The following is a 17,374-nucleotide window of genomic DNA, read 5'->3' on the forward strand; positions in this document are numbered from 1 at the left end:
ACTTTGTAAATATTTATCTAAAATGATATTTACAAAACTGTGATATATATTATTTGATTGTATATGTACAACTGTAAATACATTTGTACCTCTCTTGTATTCTAAAATAAAAATTACTTGGAACATTTATTACTTAGCATATGAAAGGGCCGACACTTCTCTCTGCATGAAAAGGAAATATGGAAAGTGCCTAGAAGCTGGCGAGGGGGGCGGGAAGACTTGTTCCACTTCCTGGTTTTGAAAGTCACCGCTGTGCAGTGCGTAAGAAAATTCTTTCTGTCACCACTGGGGTGTCGGCTCCCAAAGAGATGGCCACTGTGCAAAGCAACCAAATATCTTGGAAGGGCTGGGCCGATTCCTCCTGGTTTCCAGCCGACTCTCAAATATCAGTCTTCTACTTTGTTACTTCCCCAAAATCTTTACTTACTTTTCTTTTCTTCATTTTCATGGACAGCTTGAAGAAATTCAAGCAGCCAGTGGGGGTGGGCCAACATGGCCACCAAGGGCCCCCCCAATGCCTAGAATTTCCAAATGCTCTGGGCATCCGTTTCCAGATCCTCCTTGAGGAAGAACAAGGAACGGGGAGGCCATCATTGTAGGGCCAAGGGCTTCACGGTCCATAAAGGCCCAGGGCCCCCTGGCCAGGAGGAGGTGTGCGTGCTGGGGAGTGTGAGTTCACACCTGTGTTCCAGCTCATGCCAGCGGTGAGGGTGTCTCCGTTCCAACCCACTGGCATCCCTCGGGCACACCTCTCTATGCATCGTCACCCAGCTGTGCACACACGTGCACACTGCAGACACTGGAATTCACACTCGTACACACTTTGTACACACAGGCCATCCCCATCTGGAGCTTCAGGTGTGTACCCCCGAAGACCCCCTACACTTTGGGGGCCTGGTCTAGCACCCTGGCGGACGGGGAACAGGCAGAGATGTAGAGTTGCTGTGTTTGCTTGCAGGCCCGTCCGGGGCTTCCGTCCTAGGGCCAGTGTGGAAAGTCAGCCTTGGTACTCCTCCTTCTCTGGTCACAAACTCTGCCTCTCCTTTGATACCTCACCACTAGGCTTCTGATGCCTCTGGTGGTCCCTGGCATTACCCTCCTCCCACTGCAGCCCCCACCCAGGCCTGTCGTTCCCATGACCAAAGCTATCTGTCCTGAATCCCCATCCCTCTGGATGCCGATGGGTAAAATGGAATTATACTCCCTCCTGGCCCTCATGCCATGCCCCCAGAGAGTAATGCTGGCTTCTGGGAGAAGGGCCTGCAGAGAAGTCAGAGGGGCCCTTCATGAAAATCTAAAGTGCTCTCCACGGGTAATTCTGTTCTGCGACGTCCCAGCCACAGATCACAGGGGGTACAACCGGGGCTCTGGAACCCACCTGGTGGCAGCCGGCTGTAATTGCAGACTAGAGTGCATCTCATGCCTGCAGCTGACCTGCTTCTGCAGAAGTGTGCTGGCGCTGGATACAAGGACGAGCAGATAGGCACGGTGGTCCAGCAGAATTTGCCCACTGGTGGGAGGCCTGGCTCTGAAAGCCTAGCCTCTCACCTTGCTTGCATTTCCAGAAGAGGCCTCAGGCCCTTCTCCCGAGAGTGCACATCCCCACCTCCCCACAAAGGCATGAGGACAGAGCCACAGCCATTTCTGGGCTTAGGGATTTAAATGCTTGCATTCCAGGAATCCTCCCCACAAACCCATGAGGCTCATGCTCTTCTCCCTGTGGTCCTTTAATATCCATTTGAAGGATAAGAAAACTGAAGCAGAGAGAAAGTCACTTGCCCAGGTCACTCAGCTGGTGAGTGGCAGAGCAGGGTTTCACAGTGGCATCTGACTCTAGAAGCCATGCATTGGATCAGTAGGCCACACGTCCCAGTTGGCCTGCAGGTTCGGTCTGAAGGGCTTTCTGCACATCCCACAGGGATGCAGTGTAGCCCAGCACTGTATATTGACCTCGTATCTTTCAACCTTGCAAAACTCGCTTATTCATTCTAGTAGCCTTTTTGCAGATTCCTTAGGACTTTCTATGTACATGATCATGTTATCTGGGAATAAAGACAGTTTCACTTTTTCCTTTCCAATAGAGGTGCCTTTCACTTATTGCCTCATTGCATGGTTCAGGACCTCCAGGAGTAGAAGATTCTAGACAAAGGCCACCTGGTCTGGGGACCCTGTTCTGCCATTCATTCACTAACTGTATGACCTTGGGCAAGTCACTTACCATCTCTGTGCTTCAGGTTCTTCAAAAAGAAAATGGGGTGATACTTAGCACCTAAGGATGTTGTGAGGATTAATTGGGGTAATGTATGTAAATGAGTCAAGGACGTGGCTTGACTCCTGGCACAGTAAGTGCTCAATAAGTGGGATCTATGGTTAATACAAGGATGCTTTTGGTGGATGAGAGGGATGTAGCTGCTCCTACCACCTACCTCACAGCTGAATCTGAGGCAGCTGTTCCCCGCCCCGCCCCGCCCCGTATCCTTTCTTATATCCATTATCCTTGGATCTCTTGAAATGGAGGAACAGATATCCTAAGCTTTCAGCTTCCTTCGTGCCTTGGAGCTGGCCTGCTGGGCTGTGCATCTGTGGGTGGTGGGGAAAGTTATGCTGGTGGCTGGTTAGCACCCATGCTGACTGCTTCCTCACAACATGGCCGCCTTGGGAAGTTGCACCTCTTACGCTCCAGCTTAGGGCTCCAAAGGCAAGTGCTCCAAGAGAACCAGCTGGAGCTGCATGGTCTGTTCTGACCCAGCCTTGGGGTCACCTAGAGGCACTTCTGACATACGCTGTCTATAGAAACAGTCACGAACCGACCCAGATGCAAGGGGAGGAAGCACACACCCCACTTCTCAATTGAAGAAGTATAAAAAAAATTCGTGGACACGCTTAAAAACTGCCATACACATTAAGACAGTTTCTAATGTTTTTAGGATAGGTAAGACACTAACGAGCGTCCTTGTGCAGAAATCTTTGCGCACATCTTTAATTAGAAATTTTCTGCAGTTATTTTTACCGTTTTAAGTGAACACAAGGTGAAGCCAGTGGGCAGATCACGATTGGGCCAGAGCTCCAGGCTAGAGAGTCCCTGCTCCCTCTATTTTCACATTTTTCAAGATTTCCTTGTTGGTCAAACGGAAATTAATAAAAGAAACCTTAACTAAATTGGAGTCTGGAAGGCCTGTAGGGGGCGCTCTCACGCCCTAGCATACATCATCAATTACACCAAGCAGGGAGAGACAGACTCTTGCATCTTGGACAGGAAATAAAATGCTTTACTACTGAAGGGAGATTTCTGTCCGAACCGGCAACAGCCCAGCCAATCAGAAATGCCACAGCCCAGCCAATCAGAAACGCCACAGCCCAGCCAATCAGAAATGCCACAGCCCAGCCAATCAGAGATGCCACAGCCTAGCCAATCAGAAATGCCACAGCCCAGCCAATCAGAAACGCCACAGCCCAGCCAATGAGAAGCTGTTGCAGCCTTGAACTGTTATTTTCCCCAGTCGATTTTCCTTTAGAGCAGCCCCTCGCTTCTCCTCGTTCTTCTCTATAAAAGCAGCTCCCTCCTTTGTTTTCTGGATTTGCCGATGGTTCACCATGGCATGCATATCCTGAGTTGCAATTCTTTTGCCTGTTCCCAAATAAACTCATTTTGAGGAAAAAATAAAGATAAATTTGCTTTTTAAGTTGACAGATGCTTTCACCTGGCGTTCACCTGTCCCCCTCAGCCCAACTCCCCAGTGTTGACACTTCCTTCACGTCAAGGCTCACTCAAATGCCTCTTGTGTCAAGAGGGCTTTTCTTTCCTCCCCCACGCCCCATCCCTGAATTCCGGAGCCCCTTGGCGGCTGGGGCAGCCAATGACACAGCTCTGTAGCCCCCCAGCACACCGTGGTGCTGCTGTTCAACAGCAAATGCTTGTTGAATAAGTTCATTCATTCAACAAACATTTACTGAGCGCTGTTCTAAGGGTACCTGGGATGTGTTTTCATCAGGGATGGTAAGACATGGGGGCATGGCAGTGACTGTTACAAAGGAAGAAGTTTGTTATCCTCACAATTCTCTAGAAACAGGAGGCACAGCATGCCCGCCATGCAGGGCCACATGGGGGAGCACTGGGGTCGATCGGGGGCAGAGGCAGCAGGGAGAAAGTGCGGAAAAGAGCCTTTATTGTGGCTTCCAGGGGAAGGAATGGGTGAGGCAGGGTGAGCAGGTTTAGGATTGGCTCGTTTCAATAATTTCAGTGAGCTCTGAGGCTAGGGGCTGTCCCTAGTTGTCTGGTACCTGGCCCTGGGGTGACAAAGGCAGGTGGATAGTGGCCTGGAGTGTGAGAGCCCCATAAAGGAGGTGGTTGGGGGTGTGGGCTCCGGGTTGGGGGGTTTGCATTTCAAAGGCACACTTTGGGTAGTTGTTGACTATCTAAGTGTTGGCGAACCCTGGGAGGGGTAGTCCTTTCAGGATGATCAAGGTCCCAAGATATCCAAGCATCAGAACACAGAAAATAGAAGCCATGGTCAGCAAAGGGCCTACTATGTTTCCAGACAGTCCTAGGGACTGGCCGTGAACAAAACAGACCAAGTCTGGGCATTTGCGGGGCTCATATCCCATGGGGGAGACAGATGAAGCAAATATATATTCTGCAAACGTATCTTATTTTTTCACCAAATACTTTATGACTGCCCCCTAAATGCCAGACTCAGTTCTCAGCACTGAAACACGTTGAACAAAACAGATAAAGTCCCTGTTCTTGGAGCACTCATGTTCTCGTGGAGGAATACGGCAACAAACAAGCAAACAAACAAGAAAACTCAGTGACAAGAAGTAAAACAGGATCAAGTGACAGCATAAGGGGCTGAGAGTTCTTCCAGATACTGTGGCCACGGAAGGCTTCTCCGAGGAGGTGATATTTGAGCTGAGATCTGAGTGAGGAGAAGCAGCCAGCTACACAAAGACCCAGGGAGGAGAACTCCGTGCAGACAGCACCAACAGCGCACAGATCTGCGGTGGTGGCGAGCTTGCCGTGCGCGGAACCCAGAGGAGACCAGCGCATCCGGCTGCAGCGTAGTGAGTAAGGGAGCCGCGAGGTCAGAGACGGGCAGGGGCCGCAATGACGAGTTTGGATTTTATTCTTAGTGTAAAGGGAAGCTGCCAGAAGTGTTCTAAGCAGGGAAATGGTTTAGTCTGATCTGTTTTCAAAAGCTCCCTCTGGCTGGTGTATGGAGGCAAACGTAGAATTAGGGAGACGAGCTACGAGGTGACACTCAGGTGGAGATGGTGTTGACCGGCTTGGGGTGTGGTCCTGGAGACGCACAGATGGGGTGGTAGATGGATGTGGGGGAATCCATGAATGTTAGGCCCGATTGGCCATTAAAATCACTCAGGGAGTTAAAACACGCTCATGGGGGCCGGCTCGGTGGCGCAGCGGTTAAGTGCGCATGTTCCGCTTTACCGCCGGTGTTCGCCAGTTCGGATCCCAGGTGCGACAAGGCACCGCGTGGCGCGCCATGCTGTGGTAGGCGTCCCACGTATAAAGTAGAGGAAGATGGGCATGGATGTTAGCTCAGGGCCAATCTTCCTCAGCAAAAAGAAGAGGATTGGCAGTAGTTAGCTCAGGGCTAATCTTCCTCAAAAAATAAATACATAGAAATAAAACACACGCTCACAGACTTCTCGACCCTCACCTTTGCAGAACCTCAAAGCCTAAGTCTGGGCTCAGGACTCTCTATTTCTAACAAGCCCCTCTGCGATGTGCACTGTTTCCACGTGCCCGCTTATCTCCAGGGTGTGAAGAGGCAAGTGTGATGAAGAGAGCAGAGTACTGGAGGGGGATCTGGAGTCTTGGGTCCTAGTCCCAGCTGCAGGGCTGTTGTAGGCACTTGGTGGCCCCAAATGACCGTCAGGGATGGCAATGCCTACTTCCAAGATGGGCCAAGTGTGAGGAATAAGTACAACAACGTTTGTAAGGCCCTCAGCAGGCCCTCAGGAGGTGTGTAGGAAAGGGCACAGGCTCTGGGGTAGAGCAGGTGCAGTGGGAAGGAACACTGGCCCGGCCACCAACTGCTATGTGAATTCTAGTCCTTTTTGGGCCTCGGTTTCCTTCTCTATAAAAAGATAGCTGCAATAGACTGAATGTTTGTGTCCCCCCATATTCATATGTTGGGCTTTGGGGAGGCGATTAGGTCATAAGGGTGGAGCCCTCATGAATGGGATTAGCGCCCTTATAAAAGAGACCCCAGAGAGCTCCCTCACCCCTTCCACCACGTGTGGACCCAGTGAGAGAGACAGTCGTCTGTGAACCAGGAAACGACCTCTCACCAGACACTGCATCTGCCGCTACACTAAAACAGCACCCGTAATCCCGACGTTGTGACAGGCTTGGTAAATGTGAGTGCAGTGAGAATGGGAGGGGTTAAGGTCATGTCCGTCCCTCCTGGGATGAAACTGGCTGATGTCAAGACTATACCCTGCTCTTAGTCTAAGGACACTCCTAGGCCCAGCTCCCCCAGAATGGGGCTACACTGGCTCAAAGGACACCACTGCCCTCTTATGGCCGATGCAGGCCGCAACAGATGGACCCTTCTTACACTTTCTTGGCTCTAGTCCCTCCCTCCGGGCAGGAAGGAGGGCAAGCGTCTGGTCTGCCCACTGACAGGATGCCCTAGGGAACTCTAGAAGTTATATCATCGACTGCCCCGCAGGGTTGGCTTTCTTGACAAGTGTAGTCAGCAGCCTTGCTTAGATGCAAGAATTTACCTAATTTGCAGATTCACCTAATTTATCAAATGATTGGTCTGATGGAGACAGCAGACCTGATTGACCGAACACAACATGTGGGGCTGATACAACTAATTTCATAGAATCCTCTTTAGGGTCCCCGTGCATGAAGAATTATCATCCCCAATTCCCTGAGGTTGAAACTCAGTTTGTCGTGAATGCTATAAACCATGCAGGGCAAAGGCGAGGGAGAAGTTAGTGGGTGGCAGGGAGAAGAGAGGAGGGAAATCCTCCGTTAAACAGGACACGGAGAAAACCCCCACATGTATGTCTGTCTATCCACGCTGTCTCCTTAGAACTATGCCTGGCACACACAGAGCGCTCACTTCCCTGGATGTAAGTAATACATAAGGAAGGTACATATAAGCCAAGATCTTTGTATTATCTGTGCACTTGTCATCCCTACCAAATATGCCTGCCTTACAAGGTTTGAATGTTTTCTTAGGTTTCTCGTTTTTTTCCGAAAGAAAGGTTAGGGTAAATTGTCTCACTCAAAAGAAGTTATTATGAAAGAAGGAACCAGCACCCAGGGGGCGGCTGTAATGTAGAATTCTGGGGCTACTAGGAACAGTAAGAAAAGGGGCTCCTCTCTCTGTCCAAATAGTGTTTTCTGTAGATCCCACCCATCTGCTGATAGCCCTGAGTGCTCTCATGCAAAAACATCGGATTTTAGCAGCTTAGAGTTGGAAGGGAACTCAGAGGTCCATTTCTCAATTACCTCTAACCTCGATAAACAATAAATGGGATGACGAGTACGAGAGAGTTTTGGTAAAAAGTCAAACGTCACACAATCCGAGGTTTTATTGCACAGGGGTAGTCTTGCCAATAGTAAAGATGGCAACTCGGCTCCCTCCTTCCCCTCCTGTTAACCCAATGGCTGCCAATACTCAACATGGCCGCCAGACCGCGAGTTCCCATTGGCAGTTGCTTGACCCCGCTCTGCCCGCCCCTCGGAGAGCCGGCCGGGAATTCCGGGGCCGGATATTGCGGCTCGGCCCGGGCTGCGCCTGCGCGAGGCGTTGGCGCCAAGATGGCGATGGAGATGCGGCTTCCCGTTGCTCGCAAGCCTCTTAGTGAGAGCTTGGGCCGCGAGAGTAAGAAACACCTGGTGGTGCCGGGGGACACGATCACCACGGACACGGGCTTCATGCGGTACGTGGGCACTTGGGGACTCGGGGCCACAAGGGGCGGCTGCAGGGCTCTCCGCACGTGGGCTGCTGGCCGAAACCCGTCTAAGACCCAGCGGGACCCAGGGCACATCTGCTGAGCATCCCAGTCGCCTCGTTTCCGGGGCCTCCAGCTTCTACTCCCTGCATCTTGTCTGTCTCCATCAGCCTCCTGAAATCCTCCTCTGCTGACCTCTGGTGGCCGTGACTCCTAGGTCCTCTTTCTGAGGCCCAATTCTCTGAGCCTTCCTCGTGGGAGACTGGGGAACTGGGGAGGCTTAGGAGCAGGGCCTCGTAATACCTCTCAGCTATCTGAGGGGACGGTGGGCGTTCCTGACTCGACCTCCTTCTCCCTCGGCGTCATCTTCTGCCGGGTGTTCACTTTTGGAGTCAATCATTGTTTGGGCTTAGGGCAAAAATATATTATGCTCCGTGCTCCCAAATAGACAACTTTGAATGTGAGAGCAGAATAATATGTTGTAGTTAAGACAGCAGGCTCTGGAGTCGGGCAGCTGGGGCTCCAGTCCTGCTGCCATCACCTGTTATTAGCTGTATTACCTCTCCAAGGACAGTTTCCTCGTCTCGAAAATAGTGATAAGAACAGTAACAATTTGATAGGGTCATGAAGATTAAATGAGATAATAATTAAGAAAAGAAGCAAAACTCACCATCATGTCGCCATCATAGATAAATACTAGTGGTAGTTCAGCCTCTTATGCGGGAGTACACACGTATGTATAGGACAGTTACTGCATTTACAGCACTGCCTTTTAAGCCTTTTGGTTTGAGGTTATTGCGTCCTAGGAATCTTAAGATTCAGTTCTTCGTTTGTGCATTCAACATGTATTTATATTATGTGTGGTTAGGGTACAGCAGTGAAAGAAGTGGAAATCTCTGTCCTGGTGTTTATATTCTAACAGGGAGAGACAGATAATAAACAACAAGCATGACAAACAAATGAGTTATTTAGAATGTTTGGTGATAAATGCAGTGGAAAAAATTAAAAGTCAAGCAGGCTGAGTGGACTGTGGTTGGGAATATGGTGGGGGTGGTGGCAGTGGGGTAGGTGACTGTTTTAAATGGGGTAGTGTAGGTAGGCCTAATGGAGAAAGTGACATTTGAGTAGACTTGAGGAAGATGGGGGAGATGTCCATGGAGCTTTAGAGAAGGAGTGTTCTGGGCAGAGCGAGCAACCAGCACAAAAGTCAGACTTCAAGGCGGGAGGAACCTGTTAGAGTTGAGGAGTACATTTTTCTTGATGAGAGAGGTCATCTCAACTGTTTCCCCGGGGTCTTTGTATCTTCCTCTTGCAACAGGGGCCATGGAACTTACATGGGGGAAGAGAAGCTCATTGCCTCTGTGGCTGGCTCTGTGGAGAGAGTAAACAAGTTGATCTGTGTGAAAGCTTTGAAAACCAGGTGAGAGCAAAAGGTGTGTATTCTCTTTCTTGCGGCATCCGTATTGCACAGCCAGATCTTTTCAGCCACGCCAGTCCTCCCACCCCCACCCCCACCCCTGTCTGCCCCGTCATTCTGTAGGTCTGCGATTTGGAAAATGTGTAGATGACGGTAGGTAAGTGCTGGCTTCAAAGGTTTCTGCACGTAATCTGACCTCTCAAACCTTTGTTCCCTCCTCTGCAAAATGAGGATAATAGCATGACTAGCTCATAGGATTTTCATTAGAATTCATTGAAAAGGTGCATGTAAAGTACTTAGCACTGGGCCTGCTACCTAGAAGGACTCAACAGAGGTTAGCCTCGGAAAGGAAGCCAGCGGGGTTGGAACAGAGCTAGCGAGGGGGAACAGCAGCAGGTGCAGGCAGAGACTGAGGTGGGCAGTTGGCCTGCCTTGTAGCCATGATAAGCATTTTTACTTTACTTTGTGTAATCTGGGAAGGCACTGGAGGGGCTGGAGCAGAAGAGGGACATGATCTGACTTCTGTTCTAATGAAATCACTCTGGCCTCCGTGGGGCAGTTGAGGGACGGAGCAGGCTTAGGGAGACAGATTAGGGGACTGTTTTCAAATCTGACCTGATGGCGGCTTGGACTAAGGTGGTAGCAGTAAAAGTGGGGAGTAGCAATTAATTCTGCATATATTTTGTGTTCTGAGTGTTTTTATTATGGAAAGCTGTCAGGTTTTGAAATTCTTTGGGATTTTCCATATATAGGATCATGTCTATGAGTAGAGACAGTCTTAATTCTTCCTTTCTAATTTGGATGCCTTTTATTTTTTGTGTATATTTTGAAGCTAGAGCCAGTAGGATCTGCTGGACTTGTCCTGGAGCATGAGAGAGAGAGAGAAATCAAGGGTTCCTCCAAGGTTTTGGGCTTGAGCAGCTGGAGGGATGGAGTTGCCACTTACTGAGATGGTGGCGGCTGGGACAGGACCAGTTTGTGTTGGAGGAGGGAGGGAGGGAAAGCTCTGTCTTAGGTTCATTTCATTTGGAAATGCCTCTTAGTCATGTAAATGGAGATGTTGGGTAGCCAGCAGTGGACTAGAGTCTGGAATTCAGGGGGACCTGTACAGTCATGAGTGGTATTTAAAGCCATTACATCAGATGAGCTCACCAAGAGGTGAGTGTGGGCTGAAAAGAAGAGGTCCAAGGACTGAGCCTTCAGCATGGACGCCACCAATCACCGTTCTCCTCCTCTGACTGGTGCAGAACCCATCTGTATTCCAGAGAGTTGCAGAAAATATTCTGTGCTTACCATTGTCATGTAATTAACAAGACAGGGGCTTCAGACTTAATGAACTACTTGCGATAAATGGTTTGTTTAAGAATAGTTAATGGAGACTTTATGCATGCAGAAATGTTTGAAGTTGCTAGTTCCTGACGATAAGTCCAAACAGCTTAATTATGTGAATTTACTAAATGTGGTGCTGAATCAAGGCCCTCATCCTGGTTAACTGAAACTCAAATGGTGCTTGGTTTCATAATAAGGTCTTTTCACTGACGGATGACCTTTTGTCTTTCTTTCAGATATAATGGTGAAGTAGGAGACATTGTAGTGGGGAGAATCACAGAGGTAAAGCTGATATCAGATTGTTTTTATAAAGTAAGGGCAAGCCGGTGATATAATGAATGGAATGGTCTTTCTATATGTAGTTATGTGAAAGACGCATTCGTTGCATTTGGCTCTTGCGTGACCTTTGACGTGAACAGTTGTCTTGTTATATATTTGGGATGCTGGGTCCCATACGGTGTGAGCTCTTGCCTCTGGAGCATGTGTCCAGGTGTGGAATTTCTGTTTTAGGTTCAGCAGAAGAGGTGGAAGGTGGAGACGAACTCTAGGCTGGATTCAGTCTTGCTTCTCTCATCCATGAACCTTCCCGGGGGAGAGCTGGTAAGGGTCCCCAGCGGGGACTGTTTAGTTTGCTAGTGAGAGCTCTGGGTCCTTTGTTTCACCAGAGAAATTTGCTTTACACTGAGTTTGCCCCGTTGGCTCCTGTTTGTCTGCTGTGAACTTTCCTGCCTGGGCCGACAGGTAGGCTTTTCACTTGGCTCAGGCCTCCCAACATTGGTGGCAGTTGGTGTGTGGTAAGATCTGAAACGTCCATGGGAAGGAATCCCAAGAGAGTTGGGGAAAAGCTCTCAGATGCTTCGTGCTACTAATTTTCCTTTTCTGGGTGTATCCACTTTGCACAGGGAAGATGTTCCTTGAGAAGTTGTGTTTAGACTAGTTTTCATGAGTTGAATGGCATCTGGTTGTTGCAGACAACTGCACCCTTTTGTAAAATGCCGTGGTCCACCTTTATCTTCTGCCAGCTTATATTTACAGAGAGGCTCGCTGTGCCAGGCTCTGGAGAATGCCAAGATCAAGGAGGCCTGACTGAGTCTCTGAAAGCTTACAGATCAGCAGGAGATAGGAGATAACTGATCCAGACACCTGCCAGTTGAAGAATAAACAAGTGTGTGATTGTATAGAAAGACTGATTCATTTCAGTGAGAGAAGCTTGCAGGAAAGATGGGCACTGGCGTTGATCCTTGAAGGAAGGATACAATTTCAGTGATGAGTTCAGGGAATCTGAGATAAAGGGAAATGGTGAGCAAAGATACAGTCAAAGCGGAGGTAGTCTGGTCCTGCTGGAGCGTGGAGGGCTGCCATGGAAGGTTGAGAGGGTTTTGAATATCACGTAAGGAGCTGGAATGTTATTCAGAAGAAGGCAGCAGAGAGGAAGGAGAAGAGGAGCTGTGGGGGGGTCTGTCAGATGGGAAGTAGTGGTTATCGCTCTTTTTTGCCCTTGAGTGGCACATGTTTCCTGCTGTAGTGTCGGAATATTGTGGCTGGCTTCAGCAATCTCAAGAGGAAGTGAAAGAAGAGATGGAGGGAGATCTTTCTGTAGGATCTGACTTAAGTGACCTCATCATCTCTTTGTGTATTTCAGAGGAGAAGATCTGCAGAAGATGAGCTGGCGATGCGAGGCTTCTTGCAGGAAGGAGACCTTATCAGTGTATCCTGCACTTTGCATTCCCACATCTTTTTTTTTTTTTTGAGGAAGATTAGCCCTGAGCTAACATCTGCCGCCAATCCTCCTCTTTTTGCTGAGGAAGACTGGCTCTGAGCTAACATCCGTGCCCTTCTTCCTCCACTTTATATGTGGAACGCCTACCACAGCATGGCTTGACAAGCGGTGCCATGTCCGTACCTGGGATCTGAACCGGTGGACCCCGGGCCGCCAAAGTGGAACATGCAAACTTAACCGCTGTGCCACCAGGCCGGCCCCATATTCCCACATCTCTATGCTTTATCTGGAGCTGGGAAATGGGGCTTACATTGTACGTCTGCAACAGGAGAAACATGTAACCCTTGCAGGGATCTGAGTCCTAGATCAAGTGTCAAGGGCTGCACCGCAGCCTTTGTCGTCTCCTTAATGCAGACTGCTCTCCAGCTCTTACTCAGATCTGCTGCTGCTAAGTCATTTCTTTGTGTCTTGTAACTTACAGTGGCTCATGCTTTAAGCTAGACTTAAATTTTCTTCATGATGTTAACTTTTATCCTAGGAAGTAGAAAAGGTGCCGTTCATATCAAGATATTCATAACAGCCATAGGGGAGAGGTTAGGTCACAGTGATGTCCTCTGGGTCCACCTAAGACTGCAGAGCAGGACAGTCCGAGACGGGAGGAAAGGATGGAGAGGTGGGGCCAGGACCCAGGGGAGGCAGTGACGTGAGAGTGTGTGTTCCTTTATCGCCCCGGCCAGGCTGAGGTGCAGGCAGTGTTCTCTGACGGGGCCGTCTCTCTGCACACGAGGAGTCTAAAATACGGAAAAGTAAGTTGGGCCCTTGCAGTTCCCGTTTGCTGACTGAGACTTCAAATCCGTCTCTGAATCCCCCAGCGCCCTCTGGAATTCTAAAGAACCCCAGAAATTAAGCCTGGCATGCCACAAACTGATTGATTTACACTGTCATGGGTCAGTAGCCTTGTAAAGGATGAAAACTTTTGTCCTTTTTCTACTGAGGAGCTTGTTCTGGCAGAAGAGCCCCTGTGACTGTGGGCCCTGAGGCCCTGCCATCTCCGCTCCCTCCCAAGGGATGCTGCAGCTTTGCACTGGGGCCAGGGCTGAGAGACAGTCCTTGGAACGGAAAGGTCGTGGACTGATGAAACAGGATGGTCTCGGCCCTCAGACAAATGTCCGATCAATAAAATGGGTATCATTGTTAGGAAAGATTGGTTTGTCACTTGAGCCTCTAAGTGAAATTTTACTGCTTTTCTTGTATGAAGTGACTTTTTGAGGCTATTTTTTTTTTAATTGAGAGTATACTTCCCCAAACCAATTATGATTTATTAGTCTCTTGGCTTTATCTGGGTGAACCTTTTCATTTTCTGAGTGGAGCAAAAACCTCTTCCCTCACTGGAACGACTACAGTCAGCCCTTTTATGTCTTTGAAGTAGGAGATGAAACAGCTGTGCCACATGTGCTGACCGTCATGGGCTTGGGTACTGCAGACCCTCCGTCAGCCAGATGTGGACTTTGAGCTGACTGCCAGGAACCAGGGATGGATTTGCACCCAGCCCTTGGCCAGTCCCCTTGCCCAGTGGCACACATCTATGGGCAGGATAGGTGGCTGGGCTCAGGGTGGAATAGAACAGTGCTCCTTGGCCCACAAGAGGCTCGAGCCTACATCCTCCTTGGCTCCAGCTTCTCTAGCAGCCAGCGCACCAGCCCTGGATTAGAATGTGATGATGGTGATTGCAAAGGAAAATGGTAGAGGAGGGTATTGAAAGTCACTGTCTCTCGGGTTATATTAACAGCCTGTGCATCCAGAAGTGTTCTTTGAATAACTACTGTGTGTGTGCATCTAGGTGACAGCAATTATTACCAGGAAGGGCCCTGATCCCAGTATAACCAGGACATGTATTCTGTAATCTTGTCATTCGCCTCATTGATGATCCCACTGTGACGAAATTCATGATGTATTTCTTTAGCTAGGTCAGGGCGTTTTGGTCCAGGTTTCCCCCTCCCTGGTGAAACGGCAGAAGACTCACTTCCATGACTTACCCTGTGGTGCCTCAGTGATTCTGGGTAACAACGGCTTCATCTGGATCTACCCTACCCCTGAGCACAAAGAAGAGGATGCAGGGGGCTTCATTGCAAACCTGGAGGTGAGTGAACACTGCTGTTGTTGGGATGGAGTGGCACTCAGTCTCTGCTGTGTTTCTGGGGCGGGTGGAGCTCGCTGTTTTTTTGACTATATTGTTACTGTAGTCTGAGTTAGTTTACGTTTCTGTTGAGGTGTGTTCATGAACCTTGTATTGTCTGCAGAGATGAAATCAGCAACTGATGTCAAAGCTGCAGGGTAATAGCTGAAGAGCCACTGGAGGATCCATCTTTTTAATCTCTCTTGGAGTTAGCTGTTTGATTGGTTTGGAATCCCAGAGTGATACTAAGTTACACATGGTTGTTTTTTTTTTTAAAAAAAAAGATTTTATTTTTCCTTTTTCTCCCCAAAGCTCCCTGGTACATCATTGTGTATTTTTAGTTGCGGGTCCTTCTGGTTGTGGCATGTGGGATGCCACCTCAGCATGGCTCAATGAGCGGTGCCATGTCCGTGCCCAGGATCCGAACCAGCAAAACCCCAGGCCACCAAAGCAGAGTGTGCGAACTTAACCTCTTGGCCACGGGGCTGGCCCCTACACTTGGTTTTTGTGATTTGCTGTGACCATTCACTTATTTGGTCCTGTTTATATCTCCTTCCACTCTGTCTTTGCATCCCCTGATAGCCTGTCTCCCTTGCTGATCGAGAGGTGATCTCCCGGCTTCGGAACTGTATCGTCTCGCTGGTAACTCAGAGGATGATGCTGTATGACACCAGTATCCTGTATTGCTATGAGGCATCCCTTCCACATCCGGTATTTCGCCCAGGGCTTCTCTCTTCCTCATTTATCTGGGAGCAGGCAGTACCTGCTTATCGATTTGCTCCAGTGTTTTCCCAGTGACAGCAAGTACATCTCCCAGATACCGTTACCATGTCCATCAGAGGGAAATGATATGGTGGAAAGTCTGAATGAATGCCTGGTAGATCTTTCCCCAAGACACTGTAATATTCTCAGTGTCTAGTGTCACTGTAAGGAATTGGGGGGGTTGGGGGTGCCAGGTGGGACTAGTTTATGACAGCAACCCTCTGGACTTCATCTTGCCCATTCCAGTCTCAGCTCTCTTTTTAGTGAATGCCAGTATGACATCTCTTCTTGTCAGCTGTATCCCAGAGAATCTTGCTGACTTACTAATCTAGGTTCTAGTAGATTGTTATCTTGTAATACTTTGCCTCTGATAAATGAAAGGAATATAGAAGGTTTCTGTTAACTATGCTTGGTTTCTGCATTTAGCTTGGCTTGATGGTCTGCTTAGGGTTGCTTTCTTTTCTGAACAAATACCTTTTTTTCTTTTTCAGATCAAAGACATCTTAAAGCCAGAAATCATGGAGGAAATTGTGTTGGAAACACGCCAGAGACTTTTAGAACAGGAGGGCTAAGAGAAGCGTCTGAAGGACAGGACTGTGTGTGCCTGACTGGAGCAGTTCTTGAAGGCGAAGAGGCTGATTTGTGGGCCCCATGTGGCTCAGCACTGTGACTGGGAGCCTCATCACTTGACCTCCATCGGGCTGCCTCCAGCCCCCAGACCTGCTTTCTCCTGTTCTAAGGCAAAGTGTGGGACGGGGCAGCACTGGGCTCCTTGGGGTGCCTGCAGGGTCCCAGCACGAGGGGGAGTTTTGGGTCCTTAAGAGCACGCAGTGTTCCAGCTGAGAGGACACCCGTCCGGAATCATACAGAAACCCTTGTCTCCTCCTCACCATCAATTCACAAGGCACCATGCGCCACGAAATAAGCCCTGTCAAAACCTGCCCTCCCTGACCCCCAGCTTGTCTGCTTTGGCCTCCGTTCTCACCTCCTCCACAGCGCAAGTGCCACAGTGAAGAATGTAGCTCTAAGTTCACCCAGCAGCCGGATGGAGGAATAAAGTAACCAGGCAGCCTTCTGCTTGGCTGGAATCTTACTGCCCACTGCATGTTCCTTCTAGTGCTAGAGGCGAGTGTATCTGCTGGCTGCCTCCGCCCGCCCTGCCTTGGGGGTGACTTGTAAGAAGTTGAATTATCAATAATAGAAGGAATGGATGCTTTGAGTTCTCTGATAAACAGGAAAGCAAAGTAAGACAAATGGAGATGGGAAAAGAAGAGCTGTTTTCCTCCTATGATTGACGTACTAACATTAACTCTTGACTAATTCAGGGTTAAAAGATAGAAACAAGATGTTCTCACCGAGGAAGGCTAGAATTATCATGTGTTGTTTTTCCAACTAAAATGGTACCCTGGTTTGGGTTTTGGGAAACTTGTTTTTTTTTTTAAAGTCACTATATGAAAGTGCTACTGTATTTCACATATGTGCTGAACTATTTTTTCCATAAGTGTGGCATTAGCATTCTGTTGTGTGCTCTGGACTGCTTGCGAGCTGAGTGCAGGTGAAGGAGGGCTTAGCAGACAGAAATCTTCTGACAGAGGCCCTGAGTTCTCTGCTTGGGTTACCTACTAAAATTGAAACCTAGGACAGTTTCAGTGGTACTACTGTTGAACACTGCATTTGACAGTTTTGCAATACAGCTTGGCTCTTTTTCATTAAATGGTATATGAATAGACAACTTTTTATCTCTCTTTTTTTCCTATCCCAAGTGTATCACTCATGTTGAGGAGTTTGCAGACAAGTACACATTCTCTAGACTCTATTGCAAGTTTAGATGTGCTCACTTGTGTTTTTGAGAACCCATTCCAGGCTGTGTGCCTCCTGAGAGAAAGGAATGAGAGGGAGGGAGCCCGAGTCTCTGGTTTGGTTTGGTTTTGACCAGGGCCATACATATGTTCCTTGAAATTTTATCCTTCTCACCTGGTCTCTCCCAGGCTGCCAGCCTATGCTGTTCATTCAGTATATCCTGAATGGTGATATC

General features: G+C 48.9%; 1 protein-coding gene across 1 annotated transcript; it reads left to right on the forward strand.

Annotated features, from left to right (window-relative positions):
* Nucleotides 1-7,786: 7,786 nt before the first annotated feature.
* On the forward strand, nucleotides 7,787-17,071 carry EXOSC2 (exosome component 2). Its single transcript, XM_046641075.1, has 9 exons — nucleotides 7,787-7,923; nucleotides 9,254-9,355; nucleotides 10,918-10,963; nucleotides 11,192-11,281; nucleotides 12,324-12,389; nucleotides 13,139-13,207; nucleotides 14,365-14,541; nucleotides 15,160-15,288; nucleotides 15,831-17,071. The coding sequence occupies exons 1-9, from the start codon at nucleotides 7,802-7,804 to the stop codon at nucleotides 15,909-15,911; spliced, it is 882 nt and encodes a 293-aa protein (XP_046497031.1). The 5' UTR covers nucleotides 7,787-7,801; the 3' UTR covers nucleotides 15,912-17,071.
* Nucleotides 17,072-17,374: the final 303 nt, after the last annotated feature.

The sequence above is a fragment of the Equus quagga genome, chromosome 1 (genome assembly GCF_021613505.1).
Source record: "Equus quagga isolate Etosha38 chromosome 1, UCLA_HA_Equagga_1.0, whole genome shotgun sequence".
NCBI classification, from domain to species: Eukaryota; Metazoa; Chordata; class Mammalia; order Perissodactyla; family Equidae; genus Equus; species Equus quagga.

Excerpts from the sequence above, each read along its gene's own strand:
- EXOSC2 (XM_046641075.1), top strand. The coding sequence starts at position 7,802 with ATGGCGATGGAGATGCGGCTTCCCGTTGCTCGCAAGCCTCTTAGTGAG. Across the intron at positions 12,390-13,138 it reads AGGAAGGAGACCTTATCAGT|GCTGAGGTGCAGGCAGTGTT; the intron begins GTATCCTGCACT and ends CGCCCCGGCCAG. Across the intron at positions 13,208-14,364 it reads GGAGTCTAAAATACGGAAAA|CTAGGTCAGGGCGTTTTGGT; the intron begins GTAAGTTGGGCC and ends GTATTTCTTTAG.